The sequence below is a fragment of the Ictidomys tridecemlineatus genome, chromosome 5 (genome assembly GCF_052094955.1).
Source record: "Ictidomys tridecemlineatus isolate mIctTri1 chromosome 5, mIctTri1.hap1, whole genome shotgun sequence".
NCBI lineage: Eukaryota > Metazoa > Chordata > Mammalia > Rodentia > Sciuridae > Ictidomys > Ictidomys tridecemlineatus.
Window position 1 is genome coordinate 150,424,598 of NC_135481.1, and position 18,006 is coordinate 150,442,603.

Below are 18,006 nucleotides of genomic sequence, written 5' to 3' on the forward strand. Positions count from 1 at the left end.
ACATTATGTCGGGGCAGGCCAGACTTCCCCACTGTGACACACGTTTTGACAGACTGGTTTTATCAACTCTGGCCAGGTAGGAAGGGCCCTGTCTGTGGAAGGCAGTCTTGCTCTTGGCTGGCTTCCTCATCCCAGCTTCATCCCCAGCAGAAGTCACCTGTGCCAACTCCATCTGCCTCCTAGGCTTCCATTTCCCCAAAAAAACATTTGTTTTCAAGTTTGTGTTGGTGACTAAAACACCTAAAACTGATCATCACCATAAAACTTCTCCTGCCTGACAGATTGGCTTTAAACTTTTGTCATCTAGTTTTATGTTACCTCGGTATTTATTCAAGAAACTTGTAGCATTATGATTGATTGAATGTAGACTTCTGAATCTAGAGAGTTATGACAGGTTCCCATAATTACTCCAAGCAGAATTTTGTATAGTAGATTTTAAGGCTTTCTCTCAATGCTTGTTATTTAAAAAAGAACATTGGGGTTGGGGGTGCAGCTCAGTGGTAGAGCACTTGCCCAGCAGGCGTAAGGCTTGGGTTTCAATCCCCAGAATTTAAAAAAATAAATAAACAAAAAACACCTTACTGAATATTTTTAACTCTTTTTAGTTTTAAGTGAATACAATGCCTTTATTTTATTTTTATGTGGTGGTGGGGAGATTGAACTCAGGGGTCACAAGTACAAGGCAAGTGCTCTACCACTAGCTACAACTGCAGCCCCCGAATATTTTTTATTATAAAAACTACACCTGATCTTTATATAAAAAGATAAAACAGTTGATTAGTAGATGAAAGCACGACACACAAGATAAATGGATAGAGTGAAAATTCTTCAATGGATACAAGTCTCTTCTAGACATTTTTCTACACAATAAGTATCTGTTATGGTTTCAATATGAGATGCCTCCAAAGCTCATGTGTAAGTCAATGCAAGAAAGGTTAGAGAGCCTTATCCTAATCAGTGCATTAATCCACTTGAATGAATTAACTGGGTGGTAACTTTAGGTAGATAGAGTGGGGCTAGAAGGGGATGGTGGCTGGGAGGCATGACTTTGGGATTTATATTTTGTCCCTGGTGAGGTAAGCTTAGTCTCTCTCTGCTCCTGGTTGTCATGTCCTGAGCTGCTTTCCTCTGCCATGCCTTTCCACCATGATATCATGCCTCATCTTGGACCCAGGCAACGGAGCTGGCTGCCTATGGACCGAGACCCAGAAACTGTGAGTGCCAAATACACACACACACACACACACACACACACACACACACACACAAATACATAAGCTTTTCCTCAGCTAAAATTGCTCTTGTCAGGTCTGTTGTTTGCAGCAATGAAAAAACTGACTAAACTTACATATGTAAAAGTTTTAACACAAATCCAGAGCTACACTAATACCACACAGTAGTCCCCACTTACTCATGTGGGATATGTTCCAAGACCCCCCATAGATGCCTAAAACCACAGAGAGTACCAAAGCCTACATGTTTGTTTTTTTCCCTGTATATGCCTATCTATGATAAAGTTTATTTTATAAATTAGGCACAATAAAAGATTAGTAATAACTAATAATAAAGTAGAACAATTATAACTATAGTTTAATAAAGTTGTTTTGTAATTTTTGAATAGTTTTTTCTGGAATTTTCTATTTAATATTTTTGATACACAGGTAATTCAAACCACAGAAAGAGAAACTGCATAAGAGGGAAGGACTATGTTAGTAACTTTGCTGTTTTCAATCATACATAGAGATAGAAAGACAGCTGATCTAGTAGACAGCTGATCTGTTGCTTCCCCCGTACCCCATTACTGTCCTCTGGGCCTTGCTTTGCTCCTCAGGGCTGATCCCTACATACAGCATCACCCGGACTCCCTTTCCTCTGGCATCTGGCTGTGTGTCCCATGTGGTACTAGCAGAAGACAAGATAAGAAGAGGGGGCAGCGACCTCTCTCAGGCTAAGAGTTTTGCCCACTGCCACAACCCTGCTAAGGGGCCCCTCTCTCTTGGCTGTACTATATCTGGGTCCTGATAATGTGCCTCTCCCATCTTATTTTCAGCTCTGGTCTAACAGTCCCTGCTCTGCCTGTTTCTAGTCTTGCCATTCCCTGTCAGTTTCCTTAACCCTGCTGCACTGATGATTCATTATGCTCCACTCAGTCAACTGTTGAGCATGCCAGCTGTTTTCTGCCAGGGCAGACTGACAGAGATGGATCAATGTATGCGGGGACCTCTTTCTTTGTAATGCTGTAGAAAACTTCCCTTGTTGGATTACTAATAACATTTTTTATTTACCTAGGCAATATTTAAGATGCATACTATGGTGTAGAAAATAATAATAATTAACTCCAATGTGTCAATCATATGTGTTAGGGAAAAAAAACATTCATCAGTTTAGTTACATAACTGTTTCCAGTATCCTCCCCTACTGCTGTTCACAGTTTTTCCTGTATATATAAATATTGTAATTATAAATAAGAATATATTATTTATGTATGTAGAAAAATGTATGTATGTATACACACATACATACATGCATATAAATACATGCATCCCTATAAGATTGTGAAATCTCTTTTTGGTCTTCATCCCTGTTCTCCGGCATACAACTAATAAAATTCTTGAAATTGCTGAAGTGGTAAGGGTTTTTGTATATGTTAATGAGTTGACTGGTGACTGCAGTCCCTTGGATGGAGGCTGGTCCCAAGAAGGACCAAGATGGGATTATGGGGTTGATACTTGCTTTCCCATCCCCAACCTTCTAGAAGAATAGAGAGGCTGAAGGTTGAATTGACCATCAGTAGCCAATGACTTAATCGATTATGCTTCCATAAGAAAGCCTCCTAAAAACCCAGACCAGGGCCTGGAAAGCTTGCAGTTGTCCCACCACATGGAGGTCTCTGAAAGGCTCATACCCAGATTGGACATGGAGAATTCATGCCTTGCCCTGGGTGTATGTTTATCTATCTTCTTTGTAAGATCTTTGATAATAAACCAGGAAATCTAAGTGTTTCCCTGTGGCCTGTGAGCTGCTCGAGCAAATTAAACCCAACAAGAAGGTTTTGGGGATCTGTTCCTTGTTGCCAACGGGTCAGAAGCTCAGATAAAGCAACCTGGAGGTTGAGATTGGCATCCGAATGGAAGGGGGAGTCTTGGGAACTGATCTCGCAACCCGAAGGCTCTGACACTATTCAAGTCAGAAAAGAATTGGTCTGGAGAACATGGTTGTCCCCTGCAAAACTGCTTACTTGCTGGTAAAAAGAAATCCCCACACATTGGAGTCACAGAATTCCGTGTTGATCATGGCAGTGTGAGAGCAGAGGAAGAACTTGGTCAGCTTGTTTTCCTACACAGCCCCTAACAATATTTCTTTAGTTTGGGCATGTTTTGGTGAATGGCATTTCTCACCTTTGTGTTTGTCCTTAGCTCACTCCTTTCCAATGATATTTTGTTTGGGAGAGTCATTCATGAGGGTGTGGGGGCTCTAGTTTATTTTACACTGCTATCTACAACCTTCCACTATATGTATATACCAGCTCCTACTTACCCTTTCTCCTCTGAATGGAGACTTGGACTCTCACAAATGTTCTTATTGCAAACAATGTTGCTCTAAATGTCCACATCCAGGTCTCCAGGGCACCTGGGTGAGCACATGTGTAGGGTGCATCCCTCTCAGGGAAATTAATGGGATTTACACATCTTCCACTTTACTGGGTTTGGCCAAATTGTTGTCTAAAGTGCTTGTGCAAATCTATACACTCAATAGCACTTTATCAGGACCCCCATTTCTCCATCCATTTGACAGACCTTCTATTTTTGCCACCTAAGAGGAGGAACACAGTATTTCATTATGGGTGTTGTATGTATTTCCCTGACCATAGAAAAGTGAGACAGCTTTCCTATGTTAAAGACGGATCAGTCTCATTCATGAATGACTTGTTGTTACCTTTTGCTCCTTTCATATTAGGTTGGCATATCCTTTTTCATTTTTAAATGTTTTGTAATCCTTCTGAATACTCATCTTTTCGTCATATCATACATTTCACAGCTTGTATCCTAGCTGCCCCACCACTGCTTTGCACATGTCTGCAAATGGCTGCAAGAGCACTGCAGATATTGATTTTGAAGTCACAAATAAATGTTAGCAAACATTCAAATTTGTAAGTACAAAATTTACAAATAATGAGGATCCATTCTAATTCCATCCTCCAAAGTTACAAAGCTGATCTCTTACATTTTTCATCTAAAAGTTTTAGAGTTGTATATTACAGATTTAGGATTTTTAAATTCCCATTTGTGAGTGATGTGCAATTATTGATGAGTTTGTACAAATAAACAATTACACTAGCATCATTTATTATGAATCTATCCTTTTCCTACTAATTTGTCCTATGTCAAGTTTCCATGGGTTGTTTTTGTTTCTTTGCTCATTCTTCTTCTGCCATCTTAGTCTATTTTTCTACTTTTTATCAATCCCACTGCCTTTACTTACATTGCTTTTATAACAGGTCTTGATACCTGACAGGGCAGATCCCTTTACATGGTTATTTCAAATTAACTTGTCTATGCATTTATTTCATTATCTTGGGACAATAATGGACATAGCAATAGAGTGCATGTAAGTTGAAGACCATGATAATAAAATGAACCCCTGGACTCACTAGATACCACTTATACTCCTATGACTACCAGTGTGGGTTCCCAGCAGAAGAAACTACCATCTTGAATTGTTTTTCTATTTTTAAAACATTTAATTACCTAAGTGCATTTGCCTAAATACATGGTGTTTTGCTTTTCCTGAGTTTTATAAAAATGGCAATATATTCTGTATAGGCTTTTACAACTTACTTTCCTTAAATTCACCTGTGTTGTGTGATGGTAGTTTATCCATTTTCACTGCTCTGGAATAGTCTGTCTGTGCATACACCTTTGTGTATTCAACCCTCCCTGGTGGAAGGGTACTTGGGCACAATTCAGTTTGCTATTGGCAACAGTGCTGGTTGGAATGAGCACCTATATGTCCATCTCAAGGCACACATAGCAAGCCCTTCTTGAGAAAATTGCTGCAAATATTCAACTTTAGAAAATTATATCAAATTATCTTCTACAGTAGTTGTATTAATCTTTACACCCTTTAGAAATGTCTTCGAGTTTTCATCGATTCACATCTTCAACACTTGCTGTTAGTATTATAGATTTTTGCCAGTTGAGCAGGAATACAAAAGGTATCTTGTGGTCTCACTGTACATTTATCAGCTGTTACTGAAATTGGTCCTTTTAAAAGATATTTATTTGCTATTCATGTTTCTCCTTCTAATAATTGTTGCTCATATCTATTTCCTTTTTTCCTGTTGGTTATTTGCCATTTAAAAATTGATTTGTATGTGATTTATCTTTTAAGAAATCCTTTCTATTTTAAGGACATAAAGATACTCTCATATATTTATTTTCCTTAATCTTTCCTTTCACATTTGTATTCTTTTTTATTTGTTCTCTTTATATATACATGACAGTAGAGTGTATTTTCACATTTATATTCTTAATCCATCTGACATTGATTTTTGTCTATGTTATGCAAATAACTATTTATGTTAGCATTGTTCATTGAATAGTCCATTCTTTCCACAAAGCTCAGCTTTGTCTGTCACACATCAAGTTCCAATATTTATTTGCATCCTTTTGTATTAAATGACTTTTTTTCTCTCTTTGCCAGTATAATCATCTCTCAGTGACTACGGGATACTTTGAAGATGCTCAATTCCTTTAAATAAATGGTGTAATATTTGCATATAAGTTACACATGTACTTTAAATCATCTCTGGATGACTTATACTGCCCAACACAATGTGAAAGCTATGTAAATACCTGTTCTGCTGTATTGTTTAGTGAACAATGATGGGGAGATGTCTATACATGTTTACTGCAGATGCAATTTTTTCCCAAGTATTTTCTGCTCACAGTTGGTTTCTATCCACACTGCCTTAATTATTATAATTTTATGATGAGTTCTGCTAGCTGCTAAGAATTTAAATCTGTAAATTTACCTTCAAGTAAAGTTACTGCTGCCTCCCACAAGTTCTAATATGTAATGCTTACACTTTGCCGATATTCAGTCCTGCTCTGCCCAGGAGCCCAGCACCCAGCAGTAGAGCCTCGCCTCTATCACCAGAGCCTCCAGTGCCAGCACCAGGCTCTGTCTCACTCACTGGTGAGCCTACTGGACCCGCCGCTAGGTCTTTGGAATTTCACCTCTGCCTTAACATTTCAAAATAAAGAGAGTGTGTGGAAATGTTCAAAGTCATTTTTAGATATGCCTGTTTATTCTGGATTATTTCTATACAGTGCTCATCTTTGTAGTTCTATTTTTAAAATTTTCTTAACATTCCACACATGCTATTCAGTCCTCCATATTCAACAATTCCAATTTCTATAGTCCTTGATGCCTCTTGCTGATACATAGCTCATGCCCTCATATATGGGGTAATTTTTTAAAAAAATATTACAGTTTCTTCACATTGTATCTACTTTTACAAAATGGTTTTGGTAGACTTTTAGGTAATGGAGTGGTTATATAATGCTCTTTTATATAATATAATATCCCTTCTTGTGAAAAGAGCACCTAAAAACTACTCTTAGAGAACAACCCACCATTATCATCTATTGTCTTCATGCTGTGTGTTAGAATTCTGGATTCGTACATACCTATGTGTTACATATTTCTATAACTTTGTATCCTTTGACATACATCTCCCAATTTTCTCTTACCCAACACTATCCTTGCAAACCATCATTTTATTCTCTGTTTCTAGATAGTCAACTTTTTTTTTTTTTAGCTTTATGGGAAGATTTCTGATTGAGAACTCATATTTTCTTGATGTTAATATATAAGAATCCTGTGGGTCTAAACTGACAATTTTATCCCCAAATTGAGGATTCCCATACTCTGTGGACAGCCAGAAAATACTAATATTGAGGACCACTTTAGTTGCTTCCAAGGGGATGGATGAACTTAGTTCTGGAGTCTGTCCAGCGGGCTAGCTTAGGGAACCAAATCCCAATGCTTTAATTGATATTTACACTTGGGTCAACCCTGTTCCTACACTGGCTCCCTGCTCAGTCTCCAGCTTCAGTTTTGGCTCACAAGTTGGTCTTTTAATTTAGAAGAAGAGTAAAGATGAAGATTTTAGAGATGTTCCCTACTGTCTGCAAGGTTATCAATACATTAAAAACATTCATATATCAGAATCTAACTCTCTTGCAACAGAAGGGACCCATCTTATAAAGTTTGCTATCCTACCTGTATTAGTCCATTTTCTGTTGCAATAAAAAAATACCCAGGACTGATACTCTATAAATAAGAGAGGTTTATTTAGCTCACAGTTTTGGATGCTGAAAGTACAGATCATGCAGCCATATCTAGGCAGTGCCTGGGGAGGGCTCCATGATGGATGTAATTGCAATGGCAGGAGAACATGCAACAGGGATAAATAACATGGTGAGACAGGAAGTCAGAGTACAGGGAGGGACCAGTCTTCCTCTTTCTGTAACTACCCACACTTTCAGAAACTAACTCCATTCTAAGACCAGCATTAGTCTCTTCTGAGGATGATGTCCCAATTATCTATACCTCCCAATAAGCCACACCTCATAAAAGTTCTACCACCTGTTATATTGCCTCATTGTGGACCAACCTTCCAACAAATGTACCTTTGGGGGAGAAACCACATCCAAACAATAGCACTACTTAGAAGTGGAGGTCTGCTTGGACAATTCTTAACCTTATGCTCTGCTATCTGGAATTAGTCCTGTCACGCCCCGCCCCCATACACACACACAAGGCTTTGTTGTGGTCTTTCTTTGGGAATTCCATTGGACTCATAAATTAATTTTAAAAGAATTAACTTTTTAATCTTAAATCTTCCTATCCATGACTACAGTGTCTCTTGCTATTTGTTCACAATAAACTATTGTTCACAATAAAAAAAAATTTTCTATATTTTTTCTTGAATATCTAATAATTCCATTGCTGATATAAGTCATATCTTTTTAAAAAATTGTGCTTCCTGGCTTTTGCTAGTATATGGGAATGGAATTAATTTTCCATGTTTATAACATACACAACAGTACTGCTCAACCATCTTACTTAATTCCAAATATTTTACAATGGCATTGGATTTTCTATGTAAATAATTGTACCAACTTGGACAGTTTTTCTTCCTTTCCACTTTGAGTACTATTTACTTCTTCTGATTATCGTGTGCAGTGGTTGGGCCTGCTGGACAGTGTTAAATGGAAGTGATGGTGGCAGCCATCCCCAGGTCCTTCTTTATGCTTACTACAGGGTTTCTTCAGTTAAGGGAACTCTCATCTTATTAGAGGTTTTTACACTAGTAAAAATATCAGCTCCTATATTATGTCTATTGGGTGATCAGATGGTTTTTCTCCTTTAATGTGCCAAATTCCGTTATCAGTTTAGCTTATGTTAAAACATCTTTGTGCCAGGAGTGGTGGCAAATGCCTGTAATCCCAGGGGCTTGAGGGGCTGAGGCAGGAGGCTCATGAGTTCAAAATCAGCTTCAGCAACTTAGTGAGGCCCTAAGCAATTCAGCAAGACCCTGTCTCTAAGTAAAGTATAAAACAGGGCTGTGGATGTGGCTCGGTGGTTAAGCACCCCTGCGTTCAATCCCTGGTACCAAAAAAAAAAAAAAAAATCTTCGTAATACTGGAGAAAACTCAAATGGGTCACATTATATTTGTAATATGCTACTAGATTTTAGTGTGTCAGTATTTTGTTTAGGACTTTTGCATCTACATTTACAAGGAATAATTTTCCTCTCTTGTTCTTTTCACATCTAGATGTATCTTTTTTTTTTTTTAAAGAGCTGATTATCTCAAAACAAGCTACATAATTTACCACTCTTATCCTATAGTATGAGGATCTCTGTCTGAATTCTTCTGTTCCTTAATGGATGCCATATATTCTATTTTTAGATTTACAGTATTTTTTGATGTGTGTGAAATCTTTCTTTTCCAAAAATTTCTTAACAATGCTTGTTTATTTTTTTCTTTCACAATCTTGTAAATTTAAGGTAAAGTCAAAAATTTTTAAATTGTGTTTTAAAGTTAGAGGCGAATTAGGATCTCAATGGGTTTAGAAATTTTGAATTTATAAAGGTTTTGTATACACTCACACACACATACTCTCTCTCTCTCTCTCTCTCTCTCTCTACACACACACACACACACACACACACACACACACACACACACACACTTTTGGCCTGATTACCCTTCCTTGAATATCAGAAAAGGGGCAAATGGTTTTCTTCATATTAAAGGTTGATAGAACTATAAGGAAAATAGTCTATGAATTACAGTAATTTATACAGATTATAATTTAGATAATTTACAGCCATCAAGTAAAGACTAAAATCTGTGGCTTCAGAGGTCAAAGGACACATTTTTAATTAACAGATAACTGCACCACTGTGGAGAGATGCAAGTTTCCTCATGGGTCCTGGTCAAAGTTAAAAGTGTCGTTGAACAAAGCGCATATTTGGTGTGGGGAGCAGTCCTATCTTCTTGTACTATTTCCTTTATTGATGGCACTGGAGTGGTCAAATCAAGACCAAAATTCACTTACATTTTTAGGAATCTTAAACAGGTTAATGTTTAGCTTCCACATGAATCATTTACCTTCTTTATATAACAACCTTATTTTAGCTTTGTTTATAGGATCAGTATTTAAAACAGCCACAAAGATCTCTGTAGCCAATAACTACTTTCTATAGGAACAATTAAATGGCTGAGGGTCTGTTGCAAATTGTATCCCATCACTTGAGAAGTTTTATGGAAAATGAAATTCACAAGTTTTACACACACACACACACACACACACACTCAGATCATGCTACCAAGAGGTTTTTGTTTTTTACTTTATTTGTTTTTACTGAGTCTTGTTATTGTGTTAATTTATTTAAAGGTGAAGACAAATTTTTCTGAGTGTGTGGAAGTTTGTAAAGTGAGTATGTTGTTTCCTTCTAGTCCAAACTTAAAATTCAGAAGAGAATAATGAAATATTCTATAAACTTTCAAATAAATATTTAGCAATCACCTGTTTGGGATGATCTATTCTATTACATAGAATAGTAGAAAATATGGACTCTGCTCTATTCCTACTGCAGGGTCTGAGACTTACCTTTTTTCAAGCTAACAAACTAGCCTGTTCCTTTTTACTGTTAAATTCTCTGGCAGAAGACATGAGACTCCTGGTTCAGAAACAAAGGACTTCATTACTCACAGCAAAAGCAGTAACCAGAGCACTGTGTTGGCTTGTGTCAGTTCCCCCACGTCCCTCCTGTCTCAGGCTGGTGATATAAAGGATGCATCATGGATACCTGCTCAGTGAGTTACATTGTAGGGGAAGAACAATGAGCTTGGGGAAATCTACTGCCTAAAATCTATGCTTTGCCTAGGAGAGTGGTTCCCTTCTTCCTCAAGGTTGTTTGTTGTAAACACAACCTGGGGAAACAAACTGGGTAGAGCATAGTCAAGGTTTTCCATTCTTGACAGGAACTTGAAGCCAGGCCCAGAGTAATGGTGGTGTCTGACATCACAAGGCAATAAACAATAAATGGTGCCGGCATTAAATACAATAATTCAGATAAACCAAACCCCAGCCCACACAAAATTAATATAGGGTTTTGGGTTCTCACTTATTTTTTATGCTATAGATCCCTTCTTATGATTCTGCCTTTGATCATTGTACTCTTAACTGTTAAAGGGCTTTGATGGGACCTCTCTAATTATTCAAAGAAAAAAAATGTAGGAAAAAGAAAGCCATGTGATGATGGAAATGAATGTAACAGTTTGTCTTCCGAATACCAATATTTTGAGGAAACAAAAGATTCAAAGTTATGAATTTTTAATATTTTTAAATATACAGGCATTTGTCAGTTCTCATGCCTGTCACCTTTCTCCAGTAATTGTGTTATTAATGTCCAGAATTTACTTGGACTGCTGAGAATTTAAAAGAAGTCATCATTTGTAGGTTTCCTTATGTATCTAAAACTTTTTTCCTCTAATTTTTGTTTTCTACGTGATTTCCTTAATTATAATTAGTGTTAATAACTTCAAAAGCAAATATGCAGTATGTTCAGCAGCAAAACTCAATATCAATGAAAGAGGAACAATATTTTCACACTTGCCATTTTGATGACTTTGCCAAGGGGTTTTATAGAACATGGATTTCAGGGCTTGTGGAGGATTCTCTGATTAAGCTGTCAAAGAGGTAGAGGTATTGTTGAAGCCAGAAAAGAATTCTAAAGAAACACGCAAACATAATTTTGATGGTATGAAGTTATTTAGAGAAGAAGAAAAGAATTTAAACATCTGGAGGAAGAGGAAAAGGCAAAAGAAGTATTTTGAAATGTATTTCAAATAAATCACTTTAAGAGACACAAAGTAGTATTTGCCTCAGGATTCATACTCACACAAAAGGTTATGATACGTGTTTCTTTTTTATGAGTAGTTTTATTTGGTTTCAAATGGGAGTATATGAAAAATTAATGTTATTTTGAGAAGAGCATTCATTTTAAGACTGTGGAATGTGTGGTCAATACAGTTGAGATTTCTGGATTAAGGAAAAAAATATAGGTATTGTTTATATCTTAGCCACATTACATTGACAGGTGTCACTATTTTAGTCATAATTTTTAATTACTCCCTGAGAGATATAAAATACATATTTAAAAAGAGTTCTATATAATCATTCACTGTTCTCTCTGGTGTATTTTTTATGGTAATAATGGTGATTTCATAGAAAAATCCCCTCTTCTATAGGGTGTTGGTAGAGGACTCAAATCCTCTGAAGTATAATGAATCTGGAGGGGTTGAATGAATAAACGCAGGGAGCATCAAATGCATCAGGAACATGTACAAGGTCAAGGTCATAGACATGACCTCTAATCCACATCTTCAGCTCTAACCACCATTGTCAACTTCTGACTCAAATTTCCAACTATTTATTAAGATATCTGAGGGACAGGCTGCATGACAACTCAGCCTCTTCATGTCCCAAACCACATTGGTTACTCTGGTTTTAGGAATGCTTCCCATCGGCCTAGGTGCTGGCATCTCATGTTCCCACCTACCAGAATCACCTCCTATTATCTCTTCTTCCTCATCCCAGTCCCCCTCCACCACTGCCAATGACAAATAAACGTCTATGCCCTGCTGGTTTGGACTTTCAAGTCCCTCTCAGACTATCTACATGTTTCTTCCCTGAACCCTAGTTTCTCTCTCCAGTGGTGTCTCAATGGTCACTTCCAAGTTTTCAGGAGAGTTTCATTCAACAGATGTTAACTGAGCACTGATTATGCTCAGATTCTGTGCTAGACCCTGCAAGGATATCTTTATTATCAATCATTTGTCAAAAGAGGGTGCATCATTTCTTTCCCAACATCACACTCCATGAATCTCCAAGATGGAGAACAGGAGGAAGATGTGTGCCCTCATCTTACTTATTCTTAATATTCAAAAGTCCTAGCTAGTGCTATGAGGCAAGAAAAAACAAACAAGAAGAAAGTATTTGATACCATTCCTAGGAAATTATGCTGAGTGAAACAAAGCCAATTCCAAAAGCTTACAGCCATATGATTTCATTTATGAAAATTCTTAAAATTACAAAATTATAAAAACATAAAACAGACTAGTGGCTGACAGATGTTAGAAACAACGGATTGAGCAGGCAGCAGGGGGAGGGGTGAGTATATCTACTCTGACTTAATCATTGTTAGATTCCTGGCTGTGATATTGTGCTACAGTTTTCAAGGTGCTACCATAGGGAACACAGGACCTCTCTGTATAGTATTTCTTAAAATTGCATGTGAATCTACAATAATCTCAAGATTATTTTAAAACTTGACATTTTATTAAGCACTCATTGAAACTTGGAGTTGCATGTTGTGATTGATTTAAAAAAAAAAAACCCACTTCCTTACTTATTGACCATTCCAAGAACTTCTTAGATATTTTACGATCTAATACTTATCAAAATTGCGAAAGAAATTACTCAGTATGAAGAATAATTTGATCAGCATTGTAAAAGAATAAACAAATGTATTATATTCAAGGCCAATTTTGACTATGAAAACACACACACATACACACACACACACACACACACACACACACTCACACACTCACCATGAAGCAAATGGCGCTCAATTTCCACCCTTGTTCTGGACCCAGACAGAAGGGCTAAGGATCTACTGCCTGGGTGTCAAAGATGAGTTGACCTTCTCCTGCATCTTTTCTCACAGGATCTCCTCTTCAGTGTGTGCGCCCTCAATGTCGTCTCCACCATCGTGTGTGCTTTGGCCACGGCTATGTGCTGCATGCAGATGGTCTCCTCTGACGTCCTGCAGATGGTGAGTGACCCTCTTTCTGCCCAAACCCACCCAAAGTGGTGGACCTGATCCCTTTTCCCACAGCCAGTTTGAGACCAATACAGAAGCAGATGCTTCTGACTGGAAGGGGAGCCTCCTGACCCTAGGAGATTGCCTCATGAAGCTCCCTGGAAGACAGATCATCCGTATGTTTGGTGCCACCGGTGTCTTTATTTAGATGTTGTTGGAGTTCAATATTGGTAGAGTCCCACCATAGCCCTGTCCTAGATGGCCCCTGACATGTGCTCCTGGATAATTTTAGTGAAAGCCTGGCAGTTCTAGACATCCCCAGGGTCCAAACCTCCAGAGCAAAGCACCTTCCTCACACTTCACAATTCTCTTTTAATAAAGGAAGTTCCGAGTTGTCAAGAGATTAGTTCTCAATTGAAAAACTGCTATTCTTTGCTTTTTAAAATTGCTAATTAACCCTGAGCTCATAATCCAGTGGCAGGTCAATGGCCCATCATTTGGCACCTGGGCCAGGGTCTCATAGAAGAATAACTGCTGCTCCCAAGGAACCAATGAGGCCAGAAGCAGGGGTCATACACTTAATTAATACACATTTATAAACACATATTTCATAAATAATGAAGGTTCCTGGTTGTTTCAATGTGGATAAAACAAAGCTCACTGTCCAGTGTGTTACAACTAAATTCAGTACAAGTAAGAGAAATTGATAAGGAGACCTTGTTCTTTGATGCTAAGGGTAGGAATCCCACTGCCGATCTCACTCTTTCCCTCCCTGTCTCTTTCTCTTAGTTTATTTTCTGTTACTATAACAGAAGACCCAAGATTCGATAACTTTTTTTCCCAATACCAAGGATTGAACCCAGGAGTGCTTTACCGTTGAGCTACACCTCCAGCCCTTTTTATTTATTGATGTTTTTATTTTGAGACAAAGTCTCAGGAAGTTGCCCAGGCTGACCTCAAGCTTGCAATATTCCTGCCTTGGCCTCCCAAGTCACTGTGATTAATGGGCATGTGCCACCACACCCAGCAAGAATGGGTAATTTATAAAGAAAAGAGGTTTCTTTAGCTCACAGTTCTGGAGACTGGAGAGCCCAAGATGGAGCAACTCTCTCTGGTTGGCTTCCCATGAGGGCTTCCGAGCAAAAGGCAGAAGGGAAGTGGGCACAGAATAAAGACAAAACACAAGAAGAAACCTTGTTTCACAGCAACCCCCTCTGGTGGCATCTAATCCCATGAGAGTGAGAACTTACTCCTTCCCCCCCTCCCGGTGGCATTAATTCATTAATGAGAGTCCCCCCCCCACCAGGCCCCACCTCCCACCCAACATTGCCCATGTTGGGAAATTCAACCTCAACTTGAATTTTGGTGGAGACCCATATTCAAACCACAGCACCGTCTTCCTGTCCCCCAGCTTGCCCCTGGAGAATAACCCTGCCTTCCAGCCAATGTTTCATGCATCTCATCAAAGAACAGGCAAGATGTTCCTGGAGTAGGCTCATGCTGTTGTTTTGCTCATCCACCCTGGGGCATGATCAGTCAATCAAGATATTGGGCAGAGAGCATCATTACCAAGACATTAAAAATCTGCTGGTCCTGATCGTATGCCATGCGCAGCTTCCCCTCCCCGTATATATCCACACAGCTGTCACAGCAGGCTGACCTTTCCGAGAGGTTGCAGTATTCTGAAAGGTGTCTAATTAAGCAGTTATTCAGCAGAATGAACTTTTGGCCTTGTTCATGGAGGCCTTGTGTTGGCAATTTTCTCCAGTGTGTTGTGTAAAGGAAAGGTTAAGTACCAGGGGGTGTACTCACCTCAGCAGATTTTACTATCGATCTGGAAATATCACACCAATTTGACCAAACTAACAGAACGAAGAGCTATAAATGCTGGGAGTTTGCATTCCCCTAGTTTTAAGCAATAAAATGAAAATAATGCTTTAAATTAGTTTTAAATACACTTTAAATCAACTAAATAAAATAGATGCATCTTCTAGCTATGAAAACATGTATACTTATATAACAGCAATGTGCAGGGCCATTATATAATTGCAATGTGTGGAGTAGAAGGAGGCCTTGAGTCATGAGTTTAAAGTCAGGCACATCCAGATCCAAGCACACCTCTTCTCTGAAAACATATGACTCTGGCCATATCACTGAACTTACTTGTAACTTAGTTTTCTCACCTGTGAAATGGACCTAATGGAATACCTGGTGATCACTCAACAATTATAATCTATGCTGATTTTTTTAAGTGCTAGACCCATGGTCTCACTCTTACCAGGCAAGTGCTGTACCAATAAACTACACTCCCAATCCTGTTGATTTTTAAACTTGGAAGGAACATTAGTTTGTCATTGGGACATCACAACAATGACTGCAAATACTTGTGGATATAAAGTATATACTTTGATATACTTTATACTTTGATATACTTTATCAACTATAAAACACTATGTAAACAAATTATTGTAGCATGACAACTGTTTGAGTAGGTTTTTGGTTGCTAAAATAAAATACCTGAGGGTGGTACTTCATAAAGAAAAGAGACTTTTGCACCTTGCAGTTTTGGTGGCTGAAAGTCCAAACAGCATGGTACCTGCTCTTATGAGGCTGCATTGCATCATGGCAGATGGCATCATGATGGATAGCATCATAGTGGCAGTAGCATATGGGAGAGACTGTGATCACATGATGAGACAGGAAGCCAGAGAGGGACTTAGAAACCAAGCTTGTTCTTTTATATCAACTTGCTCTCATAAGAACTAGCTGTCTTCAAGAGACTGGCTTTAATCCCTTCCAGAGGCCTTGTCCCCTGAAGCTAAGCACTTTTCCCTGGACCCCACTGCTTTAAAGGTTCCACACCACATTCCAACACTGCTACACTGAGAACCAAGTTCAAAACATGAATACTTGAAAACACTGCAAAAATGTAGTAAGCTCCCATCAGAAACTGGCTGTCTCATCATTAATTATGCTGTGAATTAGTTTGCTTCAAATCCCAGCTTGGAAGTAGAAATAATCAAGCTTCCTACTGGTGAGGTCCTCCTCCTGTGTGACCATGTGCTGTGGGACTACTAAGGCTCTGCTCTGTCAAGACCTGGCCATGCTGCTGAGCTCTAGAGTCGCAGCAGAGACTGAGACATGGCGGAGCATGATGTGCACCTGTGGACCAGCACCTGTTGGTGTTTTTTTCCTTTGCTTTAAATGAGATTATTTCTGCTCTTCTGTCTTCACAGAGCCACTGAGAAGATGAGTCTGTGGGAAATGGGGGAAAATTGATGCTTTTTGAAAAAGCATGGGGGGCCTCATGGAAATTGCTTTTGGCATGTGGGTAGGAGGCTGGACCAGGCCGACTCCCCAGTCTGAACCCTCAGAGAAGTAGGGAAGCCTGGAGGAGTCTTGTTATGCCCAGAAGGATGGAACCAGGAACTGAGTTGTGCAGGAGGATGCTTCAGAATCTTTCTTACTTAATTTCAATTGATCAGTTAGTCATTTAATTAAAAATGTAACATATGATCACTGAAACAAGTCCAATAATATAACAAAATATAAAGAAAAGTTAATAATCTCCAGCCCCGTGGAAGGAATCAATGCCAAAACTTCGAAGTGACTCCTTCTGTTTATTCCTTTATTTCTCAAGAGTGTATATAAACGAATAAAAATAATCTTATTTCCCACTTTTGTCCCTCCCTTCCTCCTTTCTGCCTCTTCCATTGTATTGGTACATTATATTTTGTTTATCCATTCATCACTTGGTGCTCGAATGTTGTTTCCACTTCTTGGCTTTTATGCATAATGCTTATGAAGATCCTTGTATACACTTTTATGTGGACATAATGGGTTTTTTTCCCCCTCTCTTGGGTGTATGTCTAGGAGTAGAATTGCTAGGTCATAATGAAGACTCTGTTTTGAAGAACTACCAAGCTATTTTCTAAAACAACTGCACCATTTTCTACCTAATTGCTAATACTTACCTATCTTTTAGTTATAACCATCCTAGTGGTTGTGAAGTGGTATATCATTATGGTTTTGATTTTCATTTTTCTCAGGATTAATGATGTTGAACATATTTTCATGTGCTTAATGTCTTTTTGTATATCCTTCTTGGAGAAATATTTTTTCAGATCCTTTACCCATTTTAAAAATTGGGCCTGGTGTGGTTGTGCATGCCTGTAATCTCAGCAGCTTGGGAGGCTAAGGTAGGAGGATCACAAGTTCAAAGCCAGCCTTAGCAAAAGTGAGGTGCTAGGCAACTCAGAGAGACCCTATCTCTAAATAAAATACAAAATATGCCTAGGGATATGGCTCAGTGGCCAAGTACCCCTGAGTTCAATCCATCGTATCCCCCCACTAGAAAAAAAAACTAGAATTTTTGTCTTTTTATTACTGACCTGTAAGAATTCTTTATATATTCTTAATATGAGACTCTCATCAGATACATAATTTGCAACATTTTTCTCTTATCCTTTTGGGTTTTTACTTGATGTTATCCTTTGAAACACAAACATTTTAATTTGGATAAAGTTGAGTCTGCCTATTTTTTCTTTAGTTGCTTGTGCTATTGTTGTCCTATCAAAGAAACCATTGCCTAATGCAAC

The 18,006-nt window shown here is 38.4% G+C and overlaps 1 protein-coding gene across 2 annotated transcripts in view; it reads left to right on the forward strand.

Moving 5' to 3' along the window:
* Entrep2 (endosomal transmembrane epsin interactor 2) overlaps nt 1-18,006 on the forward strand; it is a 405,772-nt gene that overhangs the window by 359,959 nt on the left and 27,807 nt on the right. For both annotated transcript variants that reach the window (XM_040276432.2, XM_040276433.2), the window contains one exon: nt 13,313-13,420. In XM_040276432.2, coding sequence (XP_040132366.2) covers nt 13,313-13,420 — 108 coding nt within the window. The remainder of the gene's footprint in view (nt 1-13,312; nt 13,421-18,006) is intronic.